The 26,874-nt window shown below is 33.6% G+C and overlaps 3 protein-coding genes across 11 annotated transcripts in view; 1 reads left to right on the top strand and 2 right to left on the bottom strand.

Annotated features, from left to right (window-relative positions):
• Cdk12 (Cyclin-dependent kinase 12) overlaps positions 1-26,874 on the bottom strand; it is a 220,360-nt gene that overhangs the window by 33,400 nt on the left and 160,086 nt on the right. The window lies entirely within an intron of this gene.
• Not3 (CCR4-associated factor Not3) lies at positions 1,245-21,380 on the top strand. Of its 9 annotated transcripts, none has more exons than XM_089702759.1 (16): positions 1,245-1,345; positions 1,432-1,492; positions 3,156-3,388; positions 6,011-6,166; positions 8,965-9,144; positions 10,307-10,523; positions 10,870-10,958; positions 11,481-11,575; positions 12,538-12,626; positions 14,096-14,175; positions 14,471-14,736; positions 15,707-15,851; positions 16,400-16,492; positions 17,996-18,121; positions 18,659-18,868; positions 19,160-21,380. In XM_089702759.1, the coding sequence occupies exons 1-16, from the start codon at positions 1,286-1,288 to the stop codon at positions 19,256-19,258; spliced, it is 2,199 nt and encodes a 732-aa protein (XP_089558885.1). In that variant the 5' UTR covers positions 1,245-1,285; the 3' UTR covers positions 19,259-21,380. The 9 variants fall into 9 exon arrangements, with proteins under 9 accessions (XP_089558885.1, XP_089558883.1, XP_089558886.1 ...); XM_089702757.1 differs by having other exon boundaries at positions 10,870-10,967; positions 14,099-14,175; XM_089702760.1 differs by having other exon boundaries at positions 1,246-1,345; positions 10,325-10,523; positions 10,870-10,967.
• On the bottom strand, positions 24,641-25,972 carry LOC149483626 (uncharacterized). Its single transcript, XM_089702988.1, has 4 exons — positions 25,724-25,972; positions 25,379-25,570; positions 25,165-25,270; positions 24,641-24,959 (listed from the first exon to the last, which is right to left on the bottom strand). The coding sequence occupies exons 1-4, from the start codon at positions 25,970-25,972 to the stop codon at positions 24,709-24,711; spliced, it is 798 nt and encodes a 265-aa protein (XP_089559114.1). The 3' UTR covers positions 24,641-24,708.

Here is a 26,874-nt window from a genome sequence, read left to right as displayed (position 1 = left end):
TTGCCCCTGCTGCAGGTACGTACTACGTGAGTAGCCGGTCTAAGTTTCTCCTACTTTGTTTCTCCTCATTTGATTCAATTAATCGAACTTCGATTCGAGACTCCATGACATTATTAAACAAAATCAATGTAGACATTAAATGGAGGCGTCAGGTATATTTTCATTCGGTCAACGGTCCAAGTACTTGTAAACGATAAACCCGCCATAAACAAAGTCATAACAGTTTTATAACACCCTTTAAAGGAGTTATAGGACTGTTATCGTTTATGGACTTCAAAACAATTTTCGGCCCCGTTTATTTATCGTGAAATTAAAGTGTTTGTCTGTGATATCAACATATTATTATTTTTCCTATCAGAATCTAAGTTTTCTGAATTGCAACATCTTGCTTATCATGCAATTTTATTTTTCTTTTTGATTTTCAGTCTACTAAACACGATGGTTCAATTCTAACCATTACTTACTATACCAGCTCAACCTATAACTCTCTAGTTTCTGAAATTAGCGCGTTCAACAGTACGTGCATAATGTGATTTACGTAGATATATCTACGTAAATATAATCTAAAAAAAAAATACATATTAAATATAAAACACATGCATATACATATATTATTGCACACATTATTCGGTATGCATTTTAACAAATAAATATCTTAATTTTGCACGCCTCATAAGCGAAGCGTTGAGGTGGGTACTACTGTCACTTCGCGCAAAACATCTGATTTTTCAAACTTAAAATGTCTTTATGTATCATACATTGCACTTGTAAGATAATACATACACACACATATTAAGAAAAAACACTATTTTTAACGTTCATGATATTTTTGATGTCATTTTTGTTATTTAAACTAGTTAAAAAACAGTTTAAAAAAGTTCTGTCTTGGACGTCCGTGTGTCTGTATGTGCGGATCCTTTTTCTTGTTAACACGATAGCGACCGAAATACTTTACTAATCGAGTCTTTTTTTTTCTCTTACGCTTGAGTATGCTCAGGAATAGAACCCTTTCATTTTTCAGGGTCTGATTCGATGTGGTTTAATTGTTATTAAATAAACAAAAATAATAATTAATAAATATTTATTAAAAAAAAATTATGAGGCGTGCACTTTTGGATTTTCCAAATTATTTAATCATATGCCTAAGTATGTCGTTTCTCTACCCTCATTGTTTACAATTATTATTTCATGTTGGATGCTGCAAGCATAAAATATATGAGGGTAGTTTCAGAGAAGTTTCTTACCATTTGTCGAGGTAATTAGTATACCGTAGAATTCTGTGACCATGGCGCACGTTGCCGTGTCTAAATATCGCCAAATACCCAAAAAAGTCAACCGTGGTAAGGTTTACAAAATTATATAGTGTTATTAATACCGTCGTATTGTATTAACAAAACAACTGTTCGGAGTGTTATTTTTCTTTCAGGTAAGGTTAAGCATAAGATTAGACTTGGCGATGAATGCAAGGACATTTTAAACATGACTATAGCAAGTATGTATGAGACTTATTTGACACATTATTGTCTAGTATTTATAATTATATTCATTAGTTTCAAGACGTGTAAAATGAGATTTTGTTTTATTGTTTTTGAACCTAGTTATTTTCTATATACTATTTTATTGTTTCTATCAATTTGCACGCTTTTTGTGTCATTGCAAAACATACGTTTATTCATTATCACTACATATCTACATAATAAAACAAAGACGCTTCCCGCTGTCTGTCAGAGTGGAGAGGTCTAAGGAATAGATATAAGTAATACATACAGTAAAAAATATGTTTCTTTTTTAAGTCTGTTAACTATACCTAAAATTAGCGTTATTAATTAGTAGGTATTCTGTGCTAAAATAATAAAATAATAAGAATCTCCACGTTTATTTTATATAGGATAGGTATGTACCTAATACAGAATAATATTATGTAAATTAGAATGTATTAAGTTCTTGCATACAAAAATATCCCTACTACCACAGCTACTACTAACACATAAATTGCTTTTAAAAATATAATTTGAAATCACGATAATTTCCCGGAAACTAAAAATCACAACAAACAAAAAAAATACGAAAATATATTATTATAAATAATGGAAGTGTGAAAAAGTCATTCTTGCGCCATCTTTTGACAATTATAGAAACTCTTTACTTCAGTTTCAACGACATCTAGTAATGGTTTTCAAAACTGATTGCACTTGTTTTGTTTGTGGTACAGATAGATAAGAATTTATTATAATGAAGTTAGCTTGAATCTTAATATGTATCGACTTTTGTTTTAAATGATTTATCTATAAAATATCAATTAGAATTGTTAATTTTATACTATGATAATTTGATAAAAAAATATGCCAACTTAACCCTATAATTGTCATTTAATAGCTATTTTGTCTATGGTTGCTCTATTATTTTGCGCCTGCGCACTTGACTGATGGTCTACGCGACGTACAATAAAATCATATTGTAGAAAATTTGAAGTTTGTTGTTTTGGTGACAACATATCCATATTTATTTATGAAAAATTCACACTGAATGCAATTCCAGGTGCGAAACAGAATCATTCTGTGATTATCGCCCTGGATGCGTTCAGTCATTGAGAGTTCGAGCGGTGTACGGTAGCCATCTTGGATTCGAACAAAGCTTCAGATGTGTAGATTGACTGTTTATCAATAATTTTAGTGCATTTCCCTGTAAATAGTTTGTATGTTTAGGATATGTACGGAACGTTCGTCCACATGTGTAAATAGCTATGGCTGCGACAAGGAAACTCCAAGGTAATTTGTTATGTTATCAGGTTAGGGATTGATTGACCCCAACCTATGTAGATACGTGTTCTAGAGTTCTATTGTCCGTCCGTTGGGAACACGGCCGTACTGTCGACACTATAAAGTGCAATAAATTTACTACTTTATGTCGTGATTTCTCGATTTATACGTAATATTTGTAAAATTGATTGATGTGTTAATCGCGTCCTACGTGCTTATATTCGTAGATTTTCTCCAAGTCTAACGTGATAATTGTGTGTATTGATACGCTGAGGATGCGAAAACAGTACAGTTGAGTTGTGTAAACAATGTTTCGATGGAATATCGTCACGTTTAGTGCAATGCATCTGCGAAACAGGTTTTAATTCTTGTTATTGATAGCAATGTTGTTTTCAGGTGAAATAGATAGGTGTTTAAAAAAGGTCACAGAAGGTGTGGAGACGTTTGAAGACATCTGGCAGAAGGTGCACAATGCGACGAACAGTAATCAGAAGGAAAAATATGAGGCAGATCTCAAGAAGGAAATTAAAAAACTCCAGAGGCTACGGGATCAGATCAAATCGTGGATCGCATCTGGAGAAATTAAGGATAAGAGTACACTTTTAGAATATAGGAAACTAATAGAAACAGTAAGTCAGTTTATTTTTGTTTACAATCATTTGCATATATGCCTTGAAAACTGATAATGCATAGATTATACTGCTTATTTTCCTTAGGTTTTATCAATATAGAATAACAAATAGGTATATAAAGTGACATATGGTGCTGTTTATAGGCTCAATATAATGAGATAATCTCAATTAAACATTTCATTTATTGTTTATGAACCCTCAATTATAGTTTTCTACTTATATGAATGCTGTGGGTTTTTTCTCAGAAATTTTAACTTTAATCAGAATATGACATAACAAACTAAATATCACAAGCTTATTGGTATAAGGTTAGTTAAAAAAGATTAATTCATTTTTCTATATATAAAACCTTTGAGACTAAAATTTTCCATTTTACTTTTCCATTCTAAACCAGCGTGATAATTTCTATTGTTTGAAATTTGTAATTAATCTTCTCATACTTTATGTAAATAGTCTCATATGATTATAACCATTATATATACCATTTATATTCAGTGTGTGTTGATTGTCTGTAGTTTTACTCTAGGAGCCTTGATTAAAATATGTTATATTATTTTCCCTTTATTATCCATGGGTAATTTTAATCAATTGTTCACATTATAAATAGCTTCATTTAAAATATCTAGGCTAGCCAACAAACTATTAATACAAAACTCATATTTTATGTGTATTACAAATACTTCATGTTATTCGATAATGATATTTCACACATACACTGTTTCATTTTGTAGAATACAATTTAGTTTGCTTGGTTTTACACAACACTGAAATAACCCTTTGATACTCAATCTCTGCTCTGCAATTTTCAGTACACATTGTATTATTGAATAGTCTATCTTATCATTAACACTTTATTACAGTAATTCTTAGCAGCAGCCCTTCTTTATTTTTATTTATTAGTATTCCGCTCCCAAAAGTGAAGTACCTCGTCCCCTAGTTGTGTATGTAACAGTTGCATCCATGTTTCACTGACTGGTTTTCTATTGAAAGTAGGCGATCGTAGGTAGTGCTCTGTGTCCTGCCAGTCAGAGACATTTCTTATTTGTTACTAATGCAAATTAATACCAATGTCCCTTGGTTCTATGCTCACCTTTTTACCATTTTAACAGTTTCCCTATAAAATATTAGATTTCCCTACAAAATATTATATAGAAATATCTGCTATCACACAATATTCATAACCTATACAAGATTTTCATACATCCCACCACCATTCAAGTTTTGTCTCATGACTTTTCAATATTCCGCCTATCTAAATTCTAAACTCAGAGAAATTAATTCAGTAGTTTAGCTAGGATAACAGACAAGCAAAGTCCGTTTTGTATTTATAATAATTTATTTTATATAAAAAGCAGATCAAGGTATAAAGATGAAGTTATTATCAAATCAAAGTTTTCCCAATGTGATGTTATTAGTTACAGTCACACTATGATTGAATTTTTTACTTAGTAGATTATTAAATATTTTATAAATATATTTTATTTATTTCTTTCACATTTATTTCAATTAGCTTAGGGCCCATAAAACAATTTATTAGTAATTTACTATGTAGCTATATTTATATTATACTACTAGCTTCCCCCCACGACTTTGTACGTGCATCCCCGTTTTTCCCTGTTCCCGCAAGAATTTCGGGAAATCCTTTCTTAGCGGATGCCTACGTCCTAACATCTACCTGCATGCCAAATTTCAGCCCGATACGTCCAGTGGTTTGGGCTGTGCGTTGATAGATCACTATATCAGTCACCTTTGAGTTTTATATAATTATATAGATTTGGCTTTTATATTATATTTATCATTGCTACTTTCTATAGTATGATATGTACATTGATTTTGTAGTCAGTTTGATTCCGTAAAGTAAAACCCCGATACAAAGAAAAATTATTAACAAAAACATGTAAACAGTCCACTAAATCATGGATGATATGACCGAATTTGAATAACATAGTATTTGACACAAAAATTATGTTTGAAAATTCAGTAAACATCATATTATTGGGGATATTGACTCATGTAAAATGACCTGGATAAAAGTGCAGTTATATTGTAATTTGTTGCTATATAATTTTTCCATGAGGATGGAAAATCTGGAGAATATAGGTCCAGATTGAATTTGCATTACAATTTACGTTATGTTCTTATTGTACATGTGTTTTGTTATATGTCCCATTATTATTGTAAAACTTTATTGTATAAATTTATAAAGAATAGAAAAAATTCGATCACGAGGCGGGACTCGAACCCGCATCCTTCGCGCCATTCCGGGGCGGATGCCTGACCAACTCAGCCACTCGTGACCCGCCAGATTCTTATATATTATTAGTAGTATAGTATAGTATTCTTTATAAATTTATATTTATAAAGCATTTGAATGCCATAAAACTTTATTGTATTAACTGTCCCTTATAAATTATATACAATATTTGAAAAGTATACAAAAATTAAGTATTATTAGAATATTAATACACTCTGCTTCCTATAGGCAGATCTACTTTACACATGCTCATATTCATTTTATGTGTCATAATGTAAACTACAAATGAATATTGATCTTACATGAATACATGTTATATGTTTAAACCTACCAACAACATCTAAACATTACCTATATCGTTTCAGCAAATGGAAAGGTTCAAAGTTGTCGAGAGAGAAACAAAGACAAAGGCATATTCAAAGGAAGGATTAGGAGCTGCTCAAAAACTTGACCCGGCGCAGAAGGAGCGAGAGGAGATGTCATCATGGCTCATATCCTCTATTGACGCACTTAATTTACAAGTGAGTTGGTGTTTATGTACAAATTTCAAATAGAAGCACACAATAGTTAGATTTCCCATGGTATTTTTGAAGAGAAACTCCTTCAGACGCATTGTGAGTAAAATTTCAATGTCGCGTCATGGCAATACCGTCACGTTATGGAGTAAAGCGACGATTAAGACGAGAAGATACCCATATCTTTGAAACTTTTGTCAAACTCAAACTCAAACATTCATTTATTCAATTAGACTACTATTTAGTAGCACTTTCGAATCGTCATTACATAGTATTTTTAACATTTACCACCGATTCGGAAAGCAGTATCTATGGAGAAGAATCGGCAAGAAACTTCATAGTTGCTCTTTTAAATAATGTCAATAAATTTACATAATATGTAACTTATATCTACCTAACTACATAATATGCCAAAGAACTGTCCTGTGGTTTTTACGCGACAACCCTCCATGGGTCTTTATCGTCCATATATTCCTGAATACTGTAGTACGCTCTCTGAACTAGTACATTTTTTATGTAAGTTTTAAATTTAGAACTACTAAACTCTTTAATATTGTGAGGAATTCTATTGTATAAGCGTATACCTTGACCCATAATTGAATTTTTAACTTTAGCTAATCGGAAAAATGGCATTTCAATTCTATTCTTGTTCCTTGTGCCATAATCGTGTCTATCTCCTACTCTTGTGTGTAAGTCAGAGCTTTTGTGTACATGCAAAATATTATTAAATATATACTGTGATGGTACAGTAAGGATACCAGTATTCTTAAAATGATCTCTTAGTGAGTCCCGAGCACGTAAATTATATATAGAGCGAATGGCTCTTTTCTGTAAGATAAATATAGTTTCTATATCTGCAGCCCTGCCCCACAGTAGAATTCCATAGGACATAATGCTATGAAAGTAGCTGAAATAAACCAATCTAGCCGTATCTTCATCGGTGAGATGCCTTATTTTTCTGACTGCATATGCAGCAGAACTGAGCTTACCTGCAGCGGTGTTGACATGGGCTCCCCACTGTAGTTTCTCGTCCAATGTTAACCCTAGAAATACAGTAGACTCAGTAGGATGCAATACCTCCCCGTTCAAGGTAATATCTCTGTTCAACTTTTTTACATTAGGAAGTAAAAATTCAACACAAGTTGTTTTTTTGGCATTTAATAATAAATTATTGGCAGTAAACCATTCAGATATGTGTAAAAGAGCACTGTTCACTTCGTCAACATTTGGGTCATGCCTATCCACATTAAAAATTAATGAGGTATCATCTGCAAACAGAACTATTTCACACCTATCCTGCAAATAATAGGGAAGATCATTGATATATACCAAGAACAAGAAGGGACCTAAAATTGACCCCTGTGGCACACCAATGTTAATTGACGCACCGCTAGAACGTTCTCCATTAACAACTACAGTCTGTATCCTATCATGCAGGTATGACGCTATGAGGTTCTGGGCTTTTCCTTTAACTCCATAGTGATTAAGTTTACGTAACAAAGTACAATGTTCAACGCAGTCAAATGCCTTGGAGAGGTCACAAAATATCCCTAGAGCATTTTTTGAGTTTTCCCATGCCTTATATATATGTGTTAGAAGTGCAACTCCAGCATCTGTGGTTGAGCGCCCCTTTGTGAAACCAAACTGTTTGGTGTGCAGTAAATTATTAGATGCAAAATGACTACTCAATTGGTTTAATATTAACTTCTCGAATACCTTACTTAATGTTGGTAAAATAGAGATAGGTCTATAATTGTTACAGTCTTCTTGATCGCCCCTCTTAAATATCACTTGCCAAAGAAGTTCCACATCTTACATGTGTGCTTGGCACACACTTTATAGATGGCTACAGTATTTATACAAAAACTCATAAAAGTTATTATTTGTTCGATAATATATTGAAAAGTTTTTCTTTGTTACATTTCCAAGCTGTTCCATGGAATGTTCTGTACATTGCAATGACAATGTGCATGAATATAAAGAAGAAATTAACTACTTACAGAAATAAAATTATGCAATTTTAAAGAAAAAAATAATAATAAAAAATATGAGAACATCTGCCATTGCACCTGCTGCTGCTTATGTATATTGTTTTAATTTGGTTTAAAGTTTAATTCTATCCTCTATAGTTTTGTAATGAGCATTTATATTATTGTTAAATATTTTCCCATTTTCTATCTCAATATTAATTAGATTTCTCTGTTATTACTTGTTGGTATAAAACCAATATAGCTCAATAGATAAAGCATTTTCCATCTCTCTATGTGCTCCTTGAACAAGTTATATTTGCATTATGCACTATATTATACCCGCGGCGTGACTCGCGTGGTTAAAAGTATTGTTCATGCTAATGAGGGTTTATATTATTTATTATTATCTGTATTAGCTTACCAAAGCTCTGTACAAAATTTAATACAAATATGATCAGCTATTTTGCCTAAAACAAAAACTAACATATATCAGCTATACATTCTACAAACTTTCGCATTTATAATATTAGTAGCATATTAAATATTATGGTCACTTTCATAATATACTAGCTTTCCGCACGCGGCTTCGCCCGCGTTTTCAAAGAAAAAGCCGCATAGTTCCCGTTCCCGTGGGTTTTCCGGAATAAAACCTATCCTATGTGTTAATTCAAGTTACTCTATATGTGTGCATAATTTCATTGAAATCGTTTCAGTAGTATTTGCGTGAAAGAGTAACAAATACACAAATACATATCCATCCTCACAAACTTTCGCATTTATAATATTAGTAGGATTAGTAGGAAGTAGTGTATTAAATATGTATTATTGTTTCAGATTGATCTCTTCGAATCGGAAGTGGAGTCACTATTAGTGGGTAAAAAGAAACGACTAGACAAGGAGAAACAGGACAGGATGGAGGAATTAAAATTGAAACTCGAGAGGCATAGGTATCACATAAAGAAACTCGAAACGTTGTTAAGGATGCTCGACAACATGTCTGTCGAAGTCGAACAGGTGATTCTCAATTCTTTGTTATTTTTAGATATAGTACACTCAACACAACACACTTGTAGAAAAGTAGTGTCTAAATTCTAGATAATTATGGTCATACTAAATTTCATCAAAATCAATGATGTAGTGTTTGTTTTATTGTATAAAATGTACAATTTTGGCATTTGTAAAATGTGCGTGTAAGATAGATGAAATATTTAATGTATTCGAACTAATTATTACTTAACTGTTATACAGTTAAGTTATAATTAGTATAACTTAACTGTTATACAGTTAAGTTATAATTAGGTACATATTATTAAATTAAGTTTCACATGCAACAAAATGCCGATAAATTTCTAAATGTGTCTTATGAATATTATATACTTAGTTGTTGTTTTGATGAAAACCAAGGAATGGTTGCCTGAGACATGACTACTTTTAGTACAATATGTTCTTGTATTTTTCTTATGTGTTTGATTATATTTCTGAAATGTATATGTGGTAAATTAATTAAAAAGTGGTCACTTTCTTGGCACAATTTCTATTTAGTTCCATAAGTTTGATTCTTATTTTAGAAGAAATTATTAATCTTGTATAAAACAGAAAGCAGATAATGAGTCAAAAAATACCCATATCAATTAGTGTGTATGACTGAAAATGTTTCTCTTTCAATTTATAACAGATCTCGTTTATTTATTAGTGTAAATTTTATTTTATGTAAGAAATTAAATCAATATGTGTTTGTCGCGTAATATTTGAATGGTCCTGGGTTCGATTCCCAGTGGTCAATTAAAAATTCAGTCTTACAGATAATTTATTTAATTCTCCTCTCAAAATCCCTAAAGCAGATGCAGAATTTTATGAAATACTAGTATTCATACCCCTCTATATGGCTAAGGCTTACGACTGTAAATTATTTAGCTATATCATAAGCCCCATATTCATGGTAAACATTTTATTACCAAAAAATGTGTTGCAACATGATAATGCATGTAGAAAAATTCACCTCTGTGGAGCGGCAACATTTAAACAAAATTTACAGCGACATTGTTGCTCAACATATGTTTCTCAAATGTTTACCACAAATACGAGGCTTTAATACTCTACACTCAACAAATATTAGTATAACGTTATATATAGCGTCAGTGTGCTCAATCGATAGCTAGATTTACGTAAAGAAAAGGCATCCATAACCTCCCAGATAAAGAACATTCGAGAGGACGTCGAGTACTACATCATGTCGTCCCTAGAGCCCGGTTATGAGGAGAACGAATACATATACGAGGACATTAACGGCCTCGAGGAGGTGGAATTGAGTGGGGCTGGTGTACCCTCATCGGCAACGACGGATAGTAACAATAGTAATGACTCACCTGGATCACCGACAAGCATGCTGTCAGGTATCAACACAATTTTTAAATTATAATTAGGTAATAATATTATTGGCTTGTTATAAATTAATGAAATGATTCCTTTTTCTAACTTAACGCAAATACTTATTGATGAGGCAAAAATAAAAAATTACTGCTAAATTTTGGGCTTTATGTATCAGCTGATTTGTAAAAGTTTCATTATTTTGAAATTATTCATTATTTTCACATTAAACTGAAAAACCAAGTATGTATTTTATAAAGAAAGACTTGTCCAAAATATCTAAAGAAAAGAAAGAACTTGACAGTTTTGAAAATTTTAATCTTATTGATAATATAATTTCTTTAATCTATGATATAATTAACCAATTTTCAGGCACGAGTCCGCCCACGTCGCCCGCGCTAGACCTACACAATCACACGTCAGACTCCGTCGACATCATAGACAAGAAGAAGAAGGACGACGTAAGTAAAGTGAGTACAATACACACGCGCACACATTCACAACATTAACATCCGATATCATCATTAACTCCAATTTTATACCTCAATTATAAAGTTGTAGTTATGTGGAGTATTGATTTTTTGAACTTGCGTTGTCTATGGTTAGTTTTAGGTTCTTTGGCAATAGATAGGGAGAAAAAGAAAAAATTGTTGTTATCGATCGGCTCGGATAAAAAATGTCCGTAAGCCATTTTAACAATTATTAACATTTATCGTCTTGGAAATTGTGACTAATAATTTTTTTGATAGTTAAATTTGTGTAAAGAAAAAAACATTAATATTTTTATAGAACCTAAAACTAACTCTATCCAGTTATTCATTTTATTCTTGATATTTATTTTATTTTAACTGCTCTTCAATATAAATTTAGAACAACGTAAATATTGAAAACGGAGCTTTTTTTATTTTGTTTGAATATTAAATTAAATATTTTAAATATTGTACAGAGAACCTAAAACTAACGAGTTAACGTCCGTGTTTCAGCCGGTCAAGCCGCTACCGCTCCGTGCGGTGTCGTGCGGCGCGGCCCCTAGTCCGGCTAACCTTACCGCGCTCAATCACTCCGCCACAAACAATAGGTCAGTCCCGCGACACACCGCTAACACTATTCTCAATCGTAACTCACACACTCACACCATCCTCGCTCGTCGTAACACACACTCACACCACCCTCGCTCGTCGTAACACACACTCACACCACCCTCGCTCGTCGTAACACACATTCACACCTTCCACAATCATACATCATGTTCATTTCATAATATACTTCATCTTTCGTTACCCATAATGACACCACCGACGATCGTCATAACTCACACTCACACCATCCTTCTTCGTCGTAACACACACTCACACAGCTACCACTAATCTCACACACTCACACCATCCTCACTCGTCATAACACACACTCACACTATCCTCACTCGTCATAACACACACTCACACTATCCTCGCTCGTCATAACACACACAACTCCCACACTCGTAGCGCACAAACCCACAATTTTTATTTATTTACACACCATTACGCTAATCATGCATCATGCTCATTTCATAATATACTTCAATTTTCGTAAGCCATAATGACAATACCATTTTAGTGCTATTACATTGTATTTTTTTCATAAATTTAGATTAAAAAAATCGCAATATTAGCACCCTTGTAAAATATTGCATGCGCAAGTTGATGCGATGCATGCAGCATGGAATATATTTTTTATTCAGTAAACGCCAAAAGCTTAGGGATGTGTCTGTCGTGAACCGAAAATTTAGATACATAATAATACATCTTTAGAGACTAGCTTTTAAATAGCTTTTTTGAGTATTTTTGAAGTGAAACTTCTTTAGGTGCGTTAAGAGTAAAATTTCAAGGTCGCGTCATGGCAATACCGTCACGTCATGGAGTAAGGCAACGATTTTGGTATCTTTAAATCTTGCCAAAGAAGTTTCATTTCTGACACTTGTGCTTGGCACACGTGGCTCTTTTTTATTTTATTTGGTAAACCTTATAAAATGTATTTACATATTATTTATATCTTCAGTATAAACAACAGTACGGGCGCGTCGGGCACGTCGACGCCGATCAAACCGCCCGCGCCCAGTTCTCCGCACCAGCGGCCTAATAATACGGGTAAGTTAATTTTTCTTTTCAGTAGAGAATCAGTGTCAAATATCCCGGAAAATAGTTTTTTATACGGATCACAAAATATGGAAAATCTTTTTTTAACAATACATGAATATGTCATTGTCATGTTTATCGGAACAAAATAATATTGTAAGTAATGCAAAAAATTAAAATTAAAAAATTGTTCAAAAAACCTAATAATTATACCGATATAAAATTTCATATAAAAGTTCGTATGTATTCAAATAACAAATCTCTCTAAATTAAACTTCATTACATTCACTGATTAGAAAAAGACCGTATCAAATTCGGTTAACCGCACGCTACATTGTTTACAAAACAAATGTGCGTTATCACGAGTGAATGGGCTGAGCAGCATTCACGTATAATAAAGTTGGCGCGATGCCAAACATTTTACGAATCTCTGTCAAATTGGCGAGAATCCAACCTCGATGAGACGACGATTCCGGCCAGTCGCGAAGCTGTATTCGACGCGCGTTCTGTGCCTTGTGAAAATTAAAAAAAAAAAACAAAAGTAAAATGCTTTCCCGCGCAAATGAAGAATAAATATGGACGATGGTAATTTGACGTGTGCATGTGTAAATAGTTTTGTGTGTTTTTTTTTAATTGGGTCATTTTAATAATTGCGTCGTTTTAGTTTACGTTAAATTCATTATGTAATTAATTTCATTGTTTTGGTTTGAATTCGAAATGTGGATAGTTTGATGTAATGTTGTGGATGCGTACATAATATTATATTAACACGACGTTCTGCGTAATTAAAGTGTTTTGCGCCAACAAGTTTTGTTCTTATATTTGTGATTGGAAATATTAAATGGATTATTAATATTTCATTTAAAAATATATTTAATTAAATTAATTCGATTTAACGAAGAATTTTTTGAAATATGTGATTTTCGTGTTTCATCTTTCGAGGTGTATCATTGGAAAAATTTATTTCAATAAAACTCGTTATTTGGTGTAAGAAAAACATAGAATATAGATGGTTTATAAGCATGAATAATTGCCTATACAATCATAAATAAACATATTTGTAACGCTTTACTTATGTGAATATTATAATTTCGAACAGGTTCATTTGCATAGTTTTAATTCTATTTTGAAAATAATAATTTGATTGTTCACAATAATTTTAACGATGGTTTTATTTTCGATTAATTATATTGGTAAGTAATAATTATAATAACTCTTATGTTTATAATGTTTCAATTATTATGTATATTTGATCATGTGGCATATAATTGGATATCCATAAAAACTAAATCAATTAATAATAATTATTTCAGTTTACTTTAATACTATTCCGTCTTTATAACATATCCTGGGATCAAATAGCCTACTAATTTAAAAATAATTCTTAATTCCACATATTGCATAGATCGTCACCCTACACACACTATATCCTTAAGTAAAGTGACTATTTTATCATATAAATAGCGAAACGATTGTTGCAGAAGTGTTGGAAAATGGTCCAGTGTCGAACACGCCCGTACACACGGCAACACACCTACCGCCGCCCACAATACCAGTCCCTGTAAGTTTACAGTGTACATGTGAGGTCGATTGATGATATTATATAATTCTATTATGATTGTAGGTGTTTTATATTTGTTTGAAGTATTACAGATTTGCAATTATTGAAGTTGAATTAATGATTTTTATTTTCAAGTATTATGTGATTTTATTTAGTGTAGCAAATATAAAAATAAAATGGTTGTTATGCTTTATTGAGAGCAGGAAATGCTTTAAAATTAAATTATTTTTCTTAAACTAGAATACTACAAATTAATGAATACCATTGTTTTAAATTCAAACATACTACTCCGCAGACGTCAAAAAGTTCGTCCGCGACGACGTTATCGAGCGCGATCGCGAACCCCAACCCGAACGCGAGCACGAACGCGAGCGTGAACGCTAACCCCAGCGTGAACGTGAACGCGAACGCGAGCGTGAACTCGAACGCGAGCGTGAACTCGAGCGTGAGCGCGAGCGTGAACACGAGCGCGCGGAGCGTGACGCCGTCGCCCCCGTCGCCGCTCGCGGTCAACGGGCCCGTGCATAATGCGCACCACACGCCACAGCATATGTTGAATAAGTGAGTGAATCTCTTTATATTTTGTGAAAATAATAATAATTAAATAACAATAAAAATGTTGTGTGGTTTTATGAAACCACGGTAAAAGTGAAACTGTTCGAACGGTTCCGAACACTGCTTTGTGTAGCGCATGTCGCGTGACGGTCGGCTGCCGATTAGGTATACCTACTCGGCAGCCGCGATACACGCGACATGCGCTACACAGACCAAAAAGTTTGAGACGATGTAATAAAAGTTTCACTTTAATATGCAGAGAAAACGGTATTTGTGTAGTGGTGCAAATAGAAACTGTGTTTTTTGTATATGAAAATTTGTAAAAACTAGCAATTATATAAAACAAAAATGTGTGAACTAATGCTTACTTATAATATTATCTACTTATACTATTATTGACTGACCGGTTGGCTTAGTTTATAGTGACCCTGCCTTACAAGCCAGAGGGCGTGGGTTCTCTTCCCACCCGGGGCAAATATTTGTGTGATGAACATAGATGTTTGCTCTGTGTCTGGATGTTAATTATCTATATAAGTATTTATTTAAAATTATATATGTATTTATTAGCCATCTGGTTTCCATGACACAAGCGAAAGCTTAGTATGGGATCAGATCGTGCCGTGTGTGAAAATAGTCCTGAAATATCATTGAGTTACCATGTACTACGTACTAGAGAGGGCATCTCTACTAAACTATTTCTAACACGAGTTAGTCAATCGTCTCAAGCCATTTTTTTTTGTTACATTGATTGGTTTTAATTGATAATTTTATTCATAGTTTTTTAATAAGATAAACAATATTTATTTGTTATATTTTGATTGGTTTTAATGTATAGTAATAAAAGGCAGAATATCTACAAAGTGTCTACTCACTAGCCGGCCGGCGCCGCCGCGCTTGTTACACAGTTTTTGGTCGTGGTGTCCTCTCTATAGTAATACCTCAATGTGAAATATTGATTATTATTTACAATCCACAGCGGCAGAGTGAGCGAAACGCCGAGCACGGGCGCGCTGAGCGGCGGCACCGGGGCGGGCGGCCCCGAGCGGCCCACCACCGCGTCGCTCAAGAGCATGGCGCAGGAAGCCGTGCACCGCGCGGGGCTCGACGCGCACCACACGCAGGTGGGCCACCGACGATGTTCTAGAAGCTTCTAGAACTTTCTAGAACGTTTGGGATGAGCGCGACGAGCGCGTGAAATGTGAATGTTCTAGAACGTTTGTGATAAGCGTGACTTGTGCGTGAATGTTCTAGAACTTTCTGGAACGTTTATGCCGTGCGCAATGTGTGCGTGAATGTTCTAGAACTTTCTAGAACGTTTATGCCGTGCGCAATGTGTGTTGTGATGTTCGTGTTTAACGTATAACGTTATTGTAGTGTGCGTGTATGTTCTAGAATCTAGAACAATGAAGTTAAGAACATTTCTGATTTGATTTGATTTAATAATATTATCTAAACCAAATTAGTTTTAGCATTCTAGAACATTACTTTCTATGTTCTAGAATGCTAAAACTAATTTGGTTTAGAAAATGATATTTAAAAAACTCATAGTATGCGCTAGTGTGTCTAGAATGTTCTACTTCTATGTACAGTTAATTAAACCTTATAACCTCGAATTAACAATTAAGAAGGGAATAGTCTTTATAAAAAAAGCATAAAAATATAATTTCAGAACACAAGAAGAGGTGTCCCCCTATCTCAGGCGCACATCCCACCGTTATTAGGAGTCGCGCCGCTGGGGCCCCTGCCGCTTAACTCGGTACGTGTATGTATTGTTTGCTGTGCCTATTTATTTTTATTTTTAAGTTGTTTAAGGGCCGATTTTTCAATCCATGGATAAAACTTATTCGTCGAATAACGTATAAAACTACAACTTCAAAATGTACTGCCCGCAATTGACAGTTTACAGGTGACATTTTAATATTATCGTGTAATACTTTATTGGATGGATAAGTTTTAACCAGGGATTGAAAAATCGGCCCTAAGGGCGCTTGTGCACTACAAGGAATTTTACTGTCCGGCATTCCGATTTTTTACGGTCCGGTGTGGCATGAAAAAACCGATGAATTGCTTGTGCACCTGTCCGTCTTTACTCGGATCAGTGCGGTACAGTTCAAGGAAGTTTGGCGGTATAATGCTATCATAAATGATTGTTTTTGCATTTTACAAGAAACGAGTAAAAAATATAGAAGGTGAAATATTATATTACTTCGTTATAATAAAAAGTAAAGTTCCGTAAGAGATTTAAAATGCGTGTTTCACTTATTTATTTTAATCGGTGACGAGGAGCTAAAGCTATTCCCACTTGAACTTTAATTTACCAACACTTACTTAGATAATAGGTAATTATAGGTCAATGCTTGGTCAATGTATATAAAATAACAATACCGACTTCTCAAATCTCATTGCCAACTAAAAGAAAGTAAAACAAGAGCTTGCTTTTAATTGGCATATGCAGTGAAAACAGTAAAATCCAAGCAAGTGGGCATTCGAAAACAATTATACCTACAGCGACTCGTAGACACAACAAACCATCCGGAATAGGGAAAAGTAAAATGTCGGACAGTAAAATTACGTATAGTGCACAAGCTAGTATATAGATTAATGGCGTGCCATACCGGACCGTAAAAAATCGGAATGCCGGACCGTAAAATTCCTTGTAGTGGACAAACGCCCTAAGTGTAGAATATTGTTCGTATTATTTGCTCAATTAGGTTAAGTAATGTTTAGTGGAATTCCTAATTATATAGATGAAAAATATTTATAGTATCTTTTTTTTTTAATTATTTTTTATTACTCAATGTGGAAGATATGCATAGGTATCTTATTGCATTTTTTTTTATATTCTGATGAGAGTACTCCTTTAATGAGGCATCAGACATCTTCTAGCTATGCTTGCTCCTAACTATGATATATCAAGGCAATTATTAAATTAATCTTTTTGCCAAGTAGTTAAAAAAAAATTGGTTGTTTGTAAAGTAGGTTTTCGATCGAGATGTTTACGTGACAACGTCTTATTGGTGGCAGCGCTCGAGATGAGACGGGAGATCGGTCCGTCTCTCTCTCGTTATACCTGCGATCGCGCTCGTGAGGTTTTGGTGTGACACAAGTTTCTGAACATGTCACCCGACTAAAACGATTTTAAAAACGTTATCACGTTAAAACAATAATTTTTACGTTATATTTTGTCTTTGCATCTAGATTTTCATTAAGCTAAATATTGTTTCGAGTGTACAGCTGCAATGTAAACCCCACCCCCTTTCCCCAGGAGCACCAAGTACAGTTCCAGATGATGGAGGCGGCGTTCTACCACATGCCGCATCCATCAGACTCGGAGCGCACGAGGGTGTACCTGCCAAGGAATATATGTCAGACGCCCGCGTATTATAATCAGGTAAATACCGACTATGACATAATATTTATTTCAAATGCGATAATACTAATACAGAGGACGCCGAATCTGTAAACCCCTACAATAAAATTATTAACTTAATATAGTTTTGATGAATAAATGTTAATGTTTAACAGCAAAACATTGTTGCATATCTATTTTTGAAAAGTACTGTGTTCGTAAAGCTTAAAAAGTTATTAGATTTGTTAAGTAGGTTAAGTGAATATAAAGTAGTTAAGATGGAAAATAAGTAATATATTTAAAAATAATTTAATTGAAATGTATCTGACATATTCACATTCTTAATAATAAAGAACACTTAAATAGGTGACTTTTCAAAAACACCATAAAAGTAAATATAAGAAACAATTGTGGAGTGGGGGCCTGGTGACCTAAAATACAGGTAATATTTATTACCTAGTTTAGGCACCAGTCTCACACTTATTTATATGTACTGAAAATGTGTAAACTTATTTATGTAACTGATGTGAGAAAATAAACTCTTTTTATTGTTAAAGCAATGTTTGACCAACATTCCAGGTGCTCTTACCCCACTCAGACACGGTGGAGTTCTTCCAGCGTCTCTCGACAGAGACGCTATTCTTTGTGTTCTACTACATGGAGGGCACGAAGGCGCAGTACCTCGCGGCTAAAGCGCTCAAGAAACAGAGCTGGCGGTTCCACACCAAATATATGATGTGGTTCCAGAGGCACGAGGAGCCAAAGGTCATCAATGAGGAGTATGAGCAGGTGCGGTTTGGTGTTGATAAGTATTTAAAAAAAATTTGTACTAAGAAATTATTTTGCATTGGCATTATTTAATTTTTTAATGTTGCAAATGAATATAGATGTTCTCAAGAAGCTTATTATTAGATTAAATTTTAAGAGTGTGTTAAAGGGTTGAAACTTTTATTAATTTGAGAAAATTTTCATTTTAACTTACATACAACAGTTCTCAGATGAGAAAATTGGAATTTTTGATTGTGTTATTTACGTAAAAAAATTTACAATATAATACAATTGTTAAAAAATGTATTCCAGGGCACATACATATACTTTGACTACGAGAAGTGGGGCCAGCGCAAGAAGGAGGGCTTCACGTTCGAGTACAAGTACTTAGAGGACCGCGACCTGAACTGAAGCGCCTCCGCCCTCGAGCTCGCGGACTCAGTGCTAGTGTGTGCCACAGTGTGTGTCACAGTGTGCCACAGTGTGTTAGTGCCACAGTGTGCACAGTGCGTGCTACAGTGCTAGTGTTAGTGTCAGTGACAGTGTGTGAGCGATATCCGTGAGCCGCGCGGCCACTACGCACCCATCCTCGTGGCATTCCATTGTAAGTATTAACCGTTCCCGCTTATTTCTGTGATGAAACCGACGCGTTCGACACTTTTGTATGTAGAGAGAGTGCGCATATTAATTTATTCCGTTCGATGTGACGCGCTCCGGCGAACGCCGGACGCCACTTTTGTAAAATATCTTTTCGCTCTTCTGGCAGTTTGTAATGTTGTACAGTAGAGTAACGAATTTGTAAGCGATCGAAATTGTGAATCATTATGATGAGACTCAATAAGTATAATAAAACATGTGATATCGGTTTAGGGCCCTCAGCGCACTCGGAAATCACGGTTTTTTCAACTTTATTGGACGTCAATCTATGTCGGAATATATATTATATTAATCGTGCTTTACTGAATCTCATTTACTTCTAAAAGATTTGTCAGTTACATTATTTACATTGTAATTGTTTACGAAAAATTCTCATAGTGTAAATCAATCAATAAAGTAAGCAAACATCTATTAAGATATGTATCGAATGAACGAATACCTCTGTTAAAGCAATACTTAATATAGTAGAGAGCATAGGTCCAATGAATTTTATGCTAGTCATGGTTCAGTGCAGCAGTGATCTTGCTATTGGTTTAGGATCTATTAAATAAATTATAAATTATGTAAACGAGGAATGTACTCGTCAACACTGTCAATTTTTCTATTAGAAGTGTGTGTTAAGACAGTATAAAAACTTAGGCAACTTTAGATAATTAAATTGGGTCCCACACAAACTCACAAATTATTTTAACATGTATAGAAATAATGGACCGAGCCTCAATATTTTTGTAATTATTAGATCCAATCTCAATGGTAAGAATCACAATGAAATTGAAAAGATTAAGTCTGAGAGCGCTTTGGGCATTTGTTTTTAAAGATTATATAGAGACTGGTTTAGTTTGAAATTATTAAAGTGCTTGTTTGTTTTACCACAAAGTATTGTCGATATGAGCATGGCAATTGTTTATACGCATTGGGAGTGTGATTGGCGAATTAATTATGGATATTTATTTTATTTTAAAACCTTATTTAAAATTGTAAGCTAAATCTTAAATTGGATGTGAAATTAAGTTTTAATATTTGTTAATTTTCATTTTATTTGTAAACAAAGGATATGAAAACTGATTCTGAAACAATTTTGTAATAGAATTTATATTATATAATATTAACTCTTAAGGTTACGGCATAATTATATACACAAATGTGAAAAGCTCAAATATATTTTCCCAAAGCGACTAAATTATGTGTAATTTGATAAATTTTATATTCGCCGGGGATGAGACATCTATATGTAACTATTTAAATTATATAAACGACGCCACGGAGGCTTTAATCGTAGCACGGGCCAAAGGTAACACAATATATTGTTATACTGAAACCTGCATATCACTATGTACTTAAAGGCAATCCTTACATTTACTTTGTTACAGCATATTTTATGTTTTGTCAAAACGGAGCGGACCCGAAACGCTCCTTGAAATAGAACGTGCTCGTAATGTGCCTAAATTATTTCTACTAAGAGAAAGATATTCTATACTCAGTTATGTTTATTAAATGTTTATTCGAAATTGTGTAAATTATATTTGTGGTAATTCAAAGAGCACTCGTAGCTAAGAATCGAATTTGTGGTCGCAATCTCGCACCTCGCCCAGCGATCGAGGGGAAACATTACATCACTGCCATCGCGTCGATCGGGGGAAAGCTTGTCTATTGAGCGTTTAAAGTATTATGGGACTCGTTTGAAATTATTAAAGTAATGTTGTGTGAGCGGGCCGGCCCCGGCGGGCGAGGTGAGAGGGGACGACCGGACGCTAGCACAATAGGGCTGCCAGATTGTCAATAATAGTGTAACGTCAACGAGCGAGACCAACATAGTTGGTGCCCGCGTGCGGAGCGATAGCCGGAGGGAGCGGGGGGCCGGGGGCAGCGGGGAGCGGGGGCGGGGGGGGGAGAGCGGGGAACGGGGGGCGTTAGTTTTCAGTTTTTTGTAAAAAGTCTTATCGTGAAAGCTGATGAAATGTGGTAAATAATTTAAAAAATTATCTGTACAGTTCTATTTGTATAGAAATAATAAATAACGATTAAATAAATTAAAACCATGTTGTGATTTCTTCTTAACGCTTAGTTTAAGTGCGCGGCCGCGACCCCTATTGGGGCCGCTCGTCGCATTTTTTATTTTATTTATTTATTTTTATTTTGGAAGAGATGACTGTTTACTTTGTAGAATAAACTGTAAGAAAGCATTGAATGGCGTGTTTGTTTATGTCGACTGATTTACAGGGTGTGTTCCTTACAAATTTGATCTGATTACTGAATCTAAGAGTTTAAGAAAATGGCAGAGCTAAACTGCTAAATGGCCCTTTAATAAATAATTCCTATACTAAAAGCAAGTCTTGAAAACTTCCTGACAACAAAATTTTATAAAACCCTTAGTTACACCAAAATAGGCGATTACCTTGTTTTATTAAAAGACAAGTTGCACATAAGCATTCACAGTAATTACTCATTAATATAAAGCATTGATAAATACTTGAAGGTCAAGAACAGTGGATCATTTAAAAATAAAAATGATACATCTACAATCTACCTACTAAAAACAACTGGATCTATTTTAGAACAGAATATATTGCCAAAATGGAAACAAGATATTATATGTAATTAGGAAATTTACACTAGGAACCATTGTTGTGTTAGAGCCTGGACCTAATCAGTTCAGTAACCTACAGATTCTACATATTTTTTTCAAACCAATCATATTATAATAACTTAGTTTACCTTAAAATAAAAATGATCTTGAACGGAATTATAAATTTTTCAGCTTTGATTCATCTATACATATTCCATCCAATTCGCACCTGCTGCATGAATTTTGAAAAAATGTATGAAAAAAGTAAATTGGAGAGGCCTTTATTTTCTGAATACAAGCCAAAACAATGATTTGACACAGACAAACAAAATTCTTAATTTATCGAAACGGCTAAACCGATTCAGAAGCACTCCTTACTCCTTTTTCCTCTTCAACTGTTAGCAGTTAACTAACTTGCTTGCAACATTAACCTGAATGTAATTGTAGATGTAAGAAAAGGTTTTTGTTACTTCAGAGCAAAAACTACTGAACAAATTTGGCTGAAATTTAACCAGCAGGCTTACTCTCGAGTTTAATTCCAATGTCGATACATCGGAATTTTAACATTTCGTACTCTTGAGATCGACGCTAGCGCCACATTGGTTTCAAATTGCGTATTTCTTATGAGAACTAAGTGGGATTGGGATCGGGCGCTAAATGCTACTCTTGAGTTTATTTGACAGCGGTCTATTGAGTTGATATTGCGTTCGGATTGCTTGTCAATTGTGATTTTTCCAATAGCAAAAGTGTAACTTTTTAGGAATTGTTTTACTATTTTAATTGATTTTAATAAGTTATTGGTGTATAATATGGCACGGTTAGCAGTTATTTATAGTATTTTGAGTAATTCCCATAGAAAACAATTAAAACAACGATGAGATGAGCGTCGTATGATGCGATATACGGATAAAGCGTTTACCATGAATGATGAAGAATTTAGAGCGAATTATAGAGTAAGTAAGGTTTTATTTGGGGAAATTTATGAAGAAATCAAACCTTTTATGCCAACTGATAAAAGAAGAAGTGATATAGCACCAAAATATAAGGTACGTATATTGTCTTTAATAATTGACTTTTTTGATGTTGATAATATTATATAGTGATATACATAAGAAAAGCTTTAGACTTGAATAATTTTTGCAGGTTTTAGTAGCATTGTCTTTTTATGCGACTGGGAGTTACCAAAAATTAGTTGGAGGCACGTATGGTACTCTCATGTCACAACAATCTGTTAGTCGCAGTATAAGGGATGTGACGGCAGCTCTTAACAATGCAGTTATTCAAAAAAAATGGATTAAGTTTCCTCAAAATCGTCCGGAAAGAGATGCTATAAAACGAAGGTAATGCAAAAGACAAATACCTAATTTTTATCTACCTTTTATCTTGGATTATAAAACTGTTTTTTTTGTGTTTTCTATAAAGCATTGTTTCATTAAGTTGCACTTATTTTCTAGATTTTATGAAAAATTTAACATTCCCTGTATTATTGGATGTATTGATGGCACTCATGTAGCCATGATAAGACCTAAAGATAATGAAGAAAGGTTTTTTAATCGCAAACATTTTCATTCAAGAAATGTTATGATTGTAAGTAATAATACACTTAATAATCAATTTGTTATAAGTCCATGTTTTTAATTTAATATGTATTTTTAGATTAGTGATGCAGATTTAAGAATCTTGTCAGTAGATGCTTCATTTGGAGGAGCATCGCATGATAGTTTCGTGTGGAATCAGCACCCCGTTAAACAACATTTAATTACTTTAAATAATAATGGAGAAAATGTGTATTTACTAGGCAAGTAAATTATTTAAATAAGTTTAAATAGTAGAATTTTTGTATTTTTGAATCTATTTTGATAAATAGTTTTACATTTCAGGTGATTCTGGATATGCACAGAGGGAGTACATGATGACACCTATATTAGATGCTCCTGATGGCTCCCCAGAACATCACTACACTAAGTTGCACTGCTCTGCAAGGAATACCGTGGAACGTACCATTGGTATATTAAAAATAAAAAATAGGTGGCGTTGCTTACACAAACATAGAGTGCTGCATTACCATCCAGATACAGTAGCTAAAATTATCAACGCATGTTGTGTGTTACATAACATATGTATTAATAGAGTAGGTGTTGATCTTGTAGAGAATACAGCAGAGTGTGGTAATGAATGCCCTGATGTCTCTTCTCAAGAATCAACTAGCAGCACAGCTGCAGCTGCTGAACTAAGACGAGGAATCGAAAAACGAAATATTTTAGTTCAGCAGTTGTGGGCAAGTAGGAGGTAGGTTAAAAGCAAGGGAAGTTTTATATTATTTGTTATAAATTTGCTAGTTATGTTTAGTTATTTGGTATAAAATTGTATTTTTTCAGCTTTGGTAGTTATAAGTTACCTACTCAACTTATTTTTAAATGGTTAATCTATTAAGTTGTTAATCTAAGTTTTGACATGTGATGATGAATGAAATGAATAAACTTTTTTTATTTAATCATAGTATTTATTTCTATACTTTCTACTAATATAACACAAATTAACAATTAAAATAAAATGATACATTACCTAACAAATAAAAAAAGAATAATAAAAAAAATTATTTCAACACATAAGTACATAATAATATAATCTTGAAAAGTTATTGACTGGGCATTTTTCTTGCAACTTCTGAAATTGCATTAGCAATAGATAACAAAGCATTTTCAATATTGCTAACGCTCTCTGACAATTTGGTTAATGCTTGCGCTGTAATTAATTCGGCTTCAACCCGCCGCGCTTCGATATCCGTCATCTGCTGCATGTCAATATCCACCGTTCTCTGTATCGAGGACCGGCGTCGGCGGGGTCGCTGTGGAAGGGTACTTTGAAGTGGCGTCGCAGGCGCAGGTACTGAAATATAATCATAAAAAATGTAAAATCAGCACTTGAAACATCATGTTACAAATTGTTTATGTTTAGAAAAAAGTCAATAAAATAAAATAGTGAAGTGTTACATGTTCGAGCTGTAACAAAAAATCCCAATTGTGGTTGAGTGACTATGGGTTTATGGAGCATATTTAAAATAATTTAAAATTCCTAAACTACAAATATTTACTCGTGGGTAATTCTTGTACTGCCTCATTGTGTGACGTTATAATTGTGGAACTATCCATTTCCGCACTTTCTGCAGGTATTAAAATGTTTTCCACTACTGGTGCAGACTGAAACAATGAAAAGAATATTATAAAATTTATTAAATATTGAGAATTCTAAATGTAATGTAATGTAAATTTCTATTACAAAATTGTACGTTTATTTAAATATATTACCGATTGAGGAAATGGGTCGACTGTCAATATTGTATCACGCGTCGCAAATTCTTGTCCCCCCATTACTGCCACTAATCTATTGTCTAGGGCAGACAACACTGCTAGGTTGTCTGTCCCTCCCCCAGTACGTGTCATTGAAGCCGAGAGATCTGCACAATGTTTTTTTAGAGCACATTTCTTCTCAGCCCAATACTGAAAACAAATGAATTTTTATCTTATTGTTAATGATTTAAATGCAGTTTATATAAATTGTTAAAAATATCTGAGGCTCGACTTTGAGACTTGCTTTCATGTTTGAATTTTAATGAAATTATTCAATTTAATATTTAAAGTAACAAGTATTACCTTAGCCCAGCCTTGTCCATTTTTAATTGCTCCTCCAAGACAATTCAATGTATTCGCTAACGTTTCCCATTTTCTCTTTGTTTCCAATTTACCGTGCGCTGTCCGAAGCACTCCTCTAGCTATGCCCGGGTTTTCTTCGAGAAACTCTGAGCATAACTGAGCATAACTTGGCCGATTGGACATATTTACTGAAATTGAAAAACTTTTATAATTATTCGCAACAAAATACAAATATTGTATTTTATTCATATTTAATAAATTAATTTAACTACACTAGTATAATAAAGGTTTGTGTGTAACACACATTTATTTACAAACGTAAATAATAACAAATTTAATTGTGCATAATTATCTACAAAATACGTAAAATCAAAAATTTCTTCATCGTTTTTATAAGTCAATATCATATTTATAAAGTAACCTAGGATAGTAATTATATACAGCGACAAAACAAAAATAGTTGGTTCTCATTATTTAGTTAGGTAAGTAAAACCATAATAAAACATTACTTACTTATAATATAGCTAGTATATTTTTTTACTTACCCCTTATGTAAATCTCTCGTATTAGTTGAGTAACTAATTAAATATGAATTCAAAATTATAAATATCTAACTCTAACTAAAAATAACTAACTCTCGCAACTAAAATAAGGTTCACTCTTCTCAACCACTTGAATATGTTTAGAATATTTGAAATTGGAGCGCGTCTGCGTTGGGTTGCAGAAAAGGCAACGATCCTCCCGCATACAGCCAACGTCAAACGTGATTTTATGATTTTGACCATTTTCTATCGCTCAAATAGATGGAATATGTTAAAAAGAATAAAATTAAATATTTATTTAACTCAGAAATATTTATTAGCCTTGTTTTTTAAAGGATAAAGCATTTAAAAGTCCTATTACCGATTAATCGTAAAGAGTTAGACGACACTATTGCGGCCCGTCTCATAGCTAACTTCACGTGTAACAAATAATCGCGGGGCAATCCCAATTTCAATCCAATGTTGTCAGATTGTTTTCAAGAGTACGAAATCACGTGACTGCAAAATTAACATTGGGATCGGATTGGTCTTAGATTGGAATTGAAATTAGGTTGAAGAGTAAGCCAGCAGATGGTTTTAAAATACAGTTTCCTGAATATACTTCTTTTC

The sequence above is a fragment of the Colias philodice genome, chromosome 13 (assembly GCF_061535455.1).
Source record: "Colias philodice isolate Cphi_HAF_F1 chromosome 13, ilColPhil1 Martin Lab GWU primary, whole genome shotgun sequence".
NCBI lineage: Eukaryota > Metazoa > Arthropoda > Insecta > Lepidoptera > Pieridae > Colias > Colias philodice.
This window is presented reverse-complemented; position numbering and strand designations above follow the sequence as displayed.

What these genes read in the sequence shown, in the direction of transcription:
- LOC149483626 (XM_089702988.1), bottom strand. Translation starts at nt 25,972, where the DNA reads ATGAATAAAATACAATATTTGTATTTTGTTGCGAATAATTATAAAAGT. An exon ending in TCGACCCATTTCCTCAATCG is followed by an intron (nt 25,271 to 25,378) that starts GTAATATATTTA and finishes TCATTGTTTCAG; the next exon opens with TCTGCACCAGTAGTGGAAAA. An exon ending in AGTACAAGAATTACCCACGA is followed by an intron (nt 24,960 to 25,164) that starts GTAAATATTTGT and finishes ATTATATTTCAG; the next exon opens with TACCTGCGCCTGCGACGCCA.
- Not3 (XM_089702756.1), top strand. Translation starts at nt 1,286, where the DNA reads ATGGCGCACGTTGCCGTGTCTAAATATCGCCAAATACCCAAAAAAGTC. An exon ending in TTGACGCACTTAATTTACAA is followed by an intron (nt 6,167 to 8,964) that starts GTGAGTTGGTGT and finishes TTATTGTTTCAG; the next exon opens with ATTGATCTCTTCGAATCGGA. An exon ending in CACTCCGCCACAAACAATAG is followed by an intron (nt 11,576 to 12,537) that starts GTCAGTCCCGCG and finishes TTATATCTTCAG; the next exon opens with TATAAACAACAGTACGGGCG.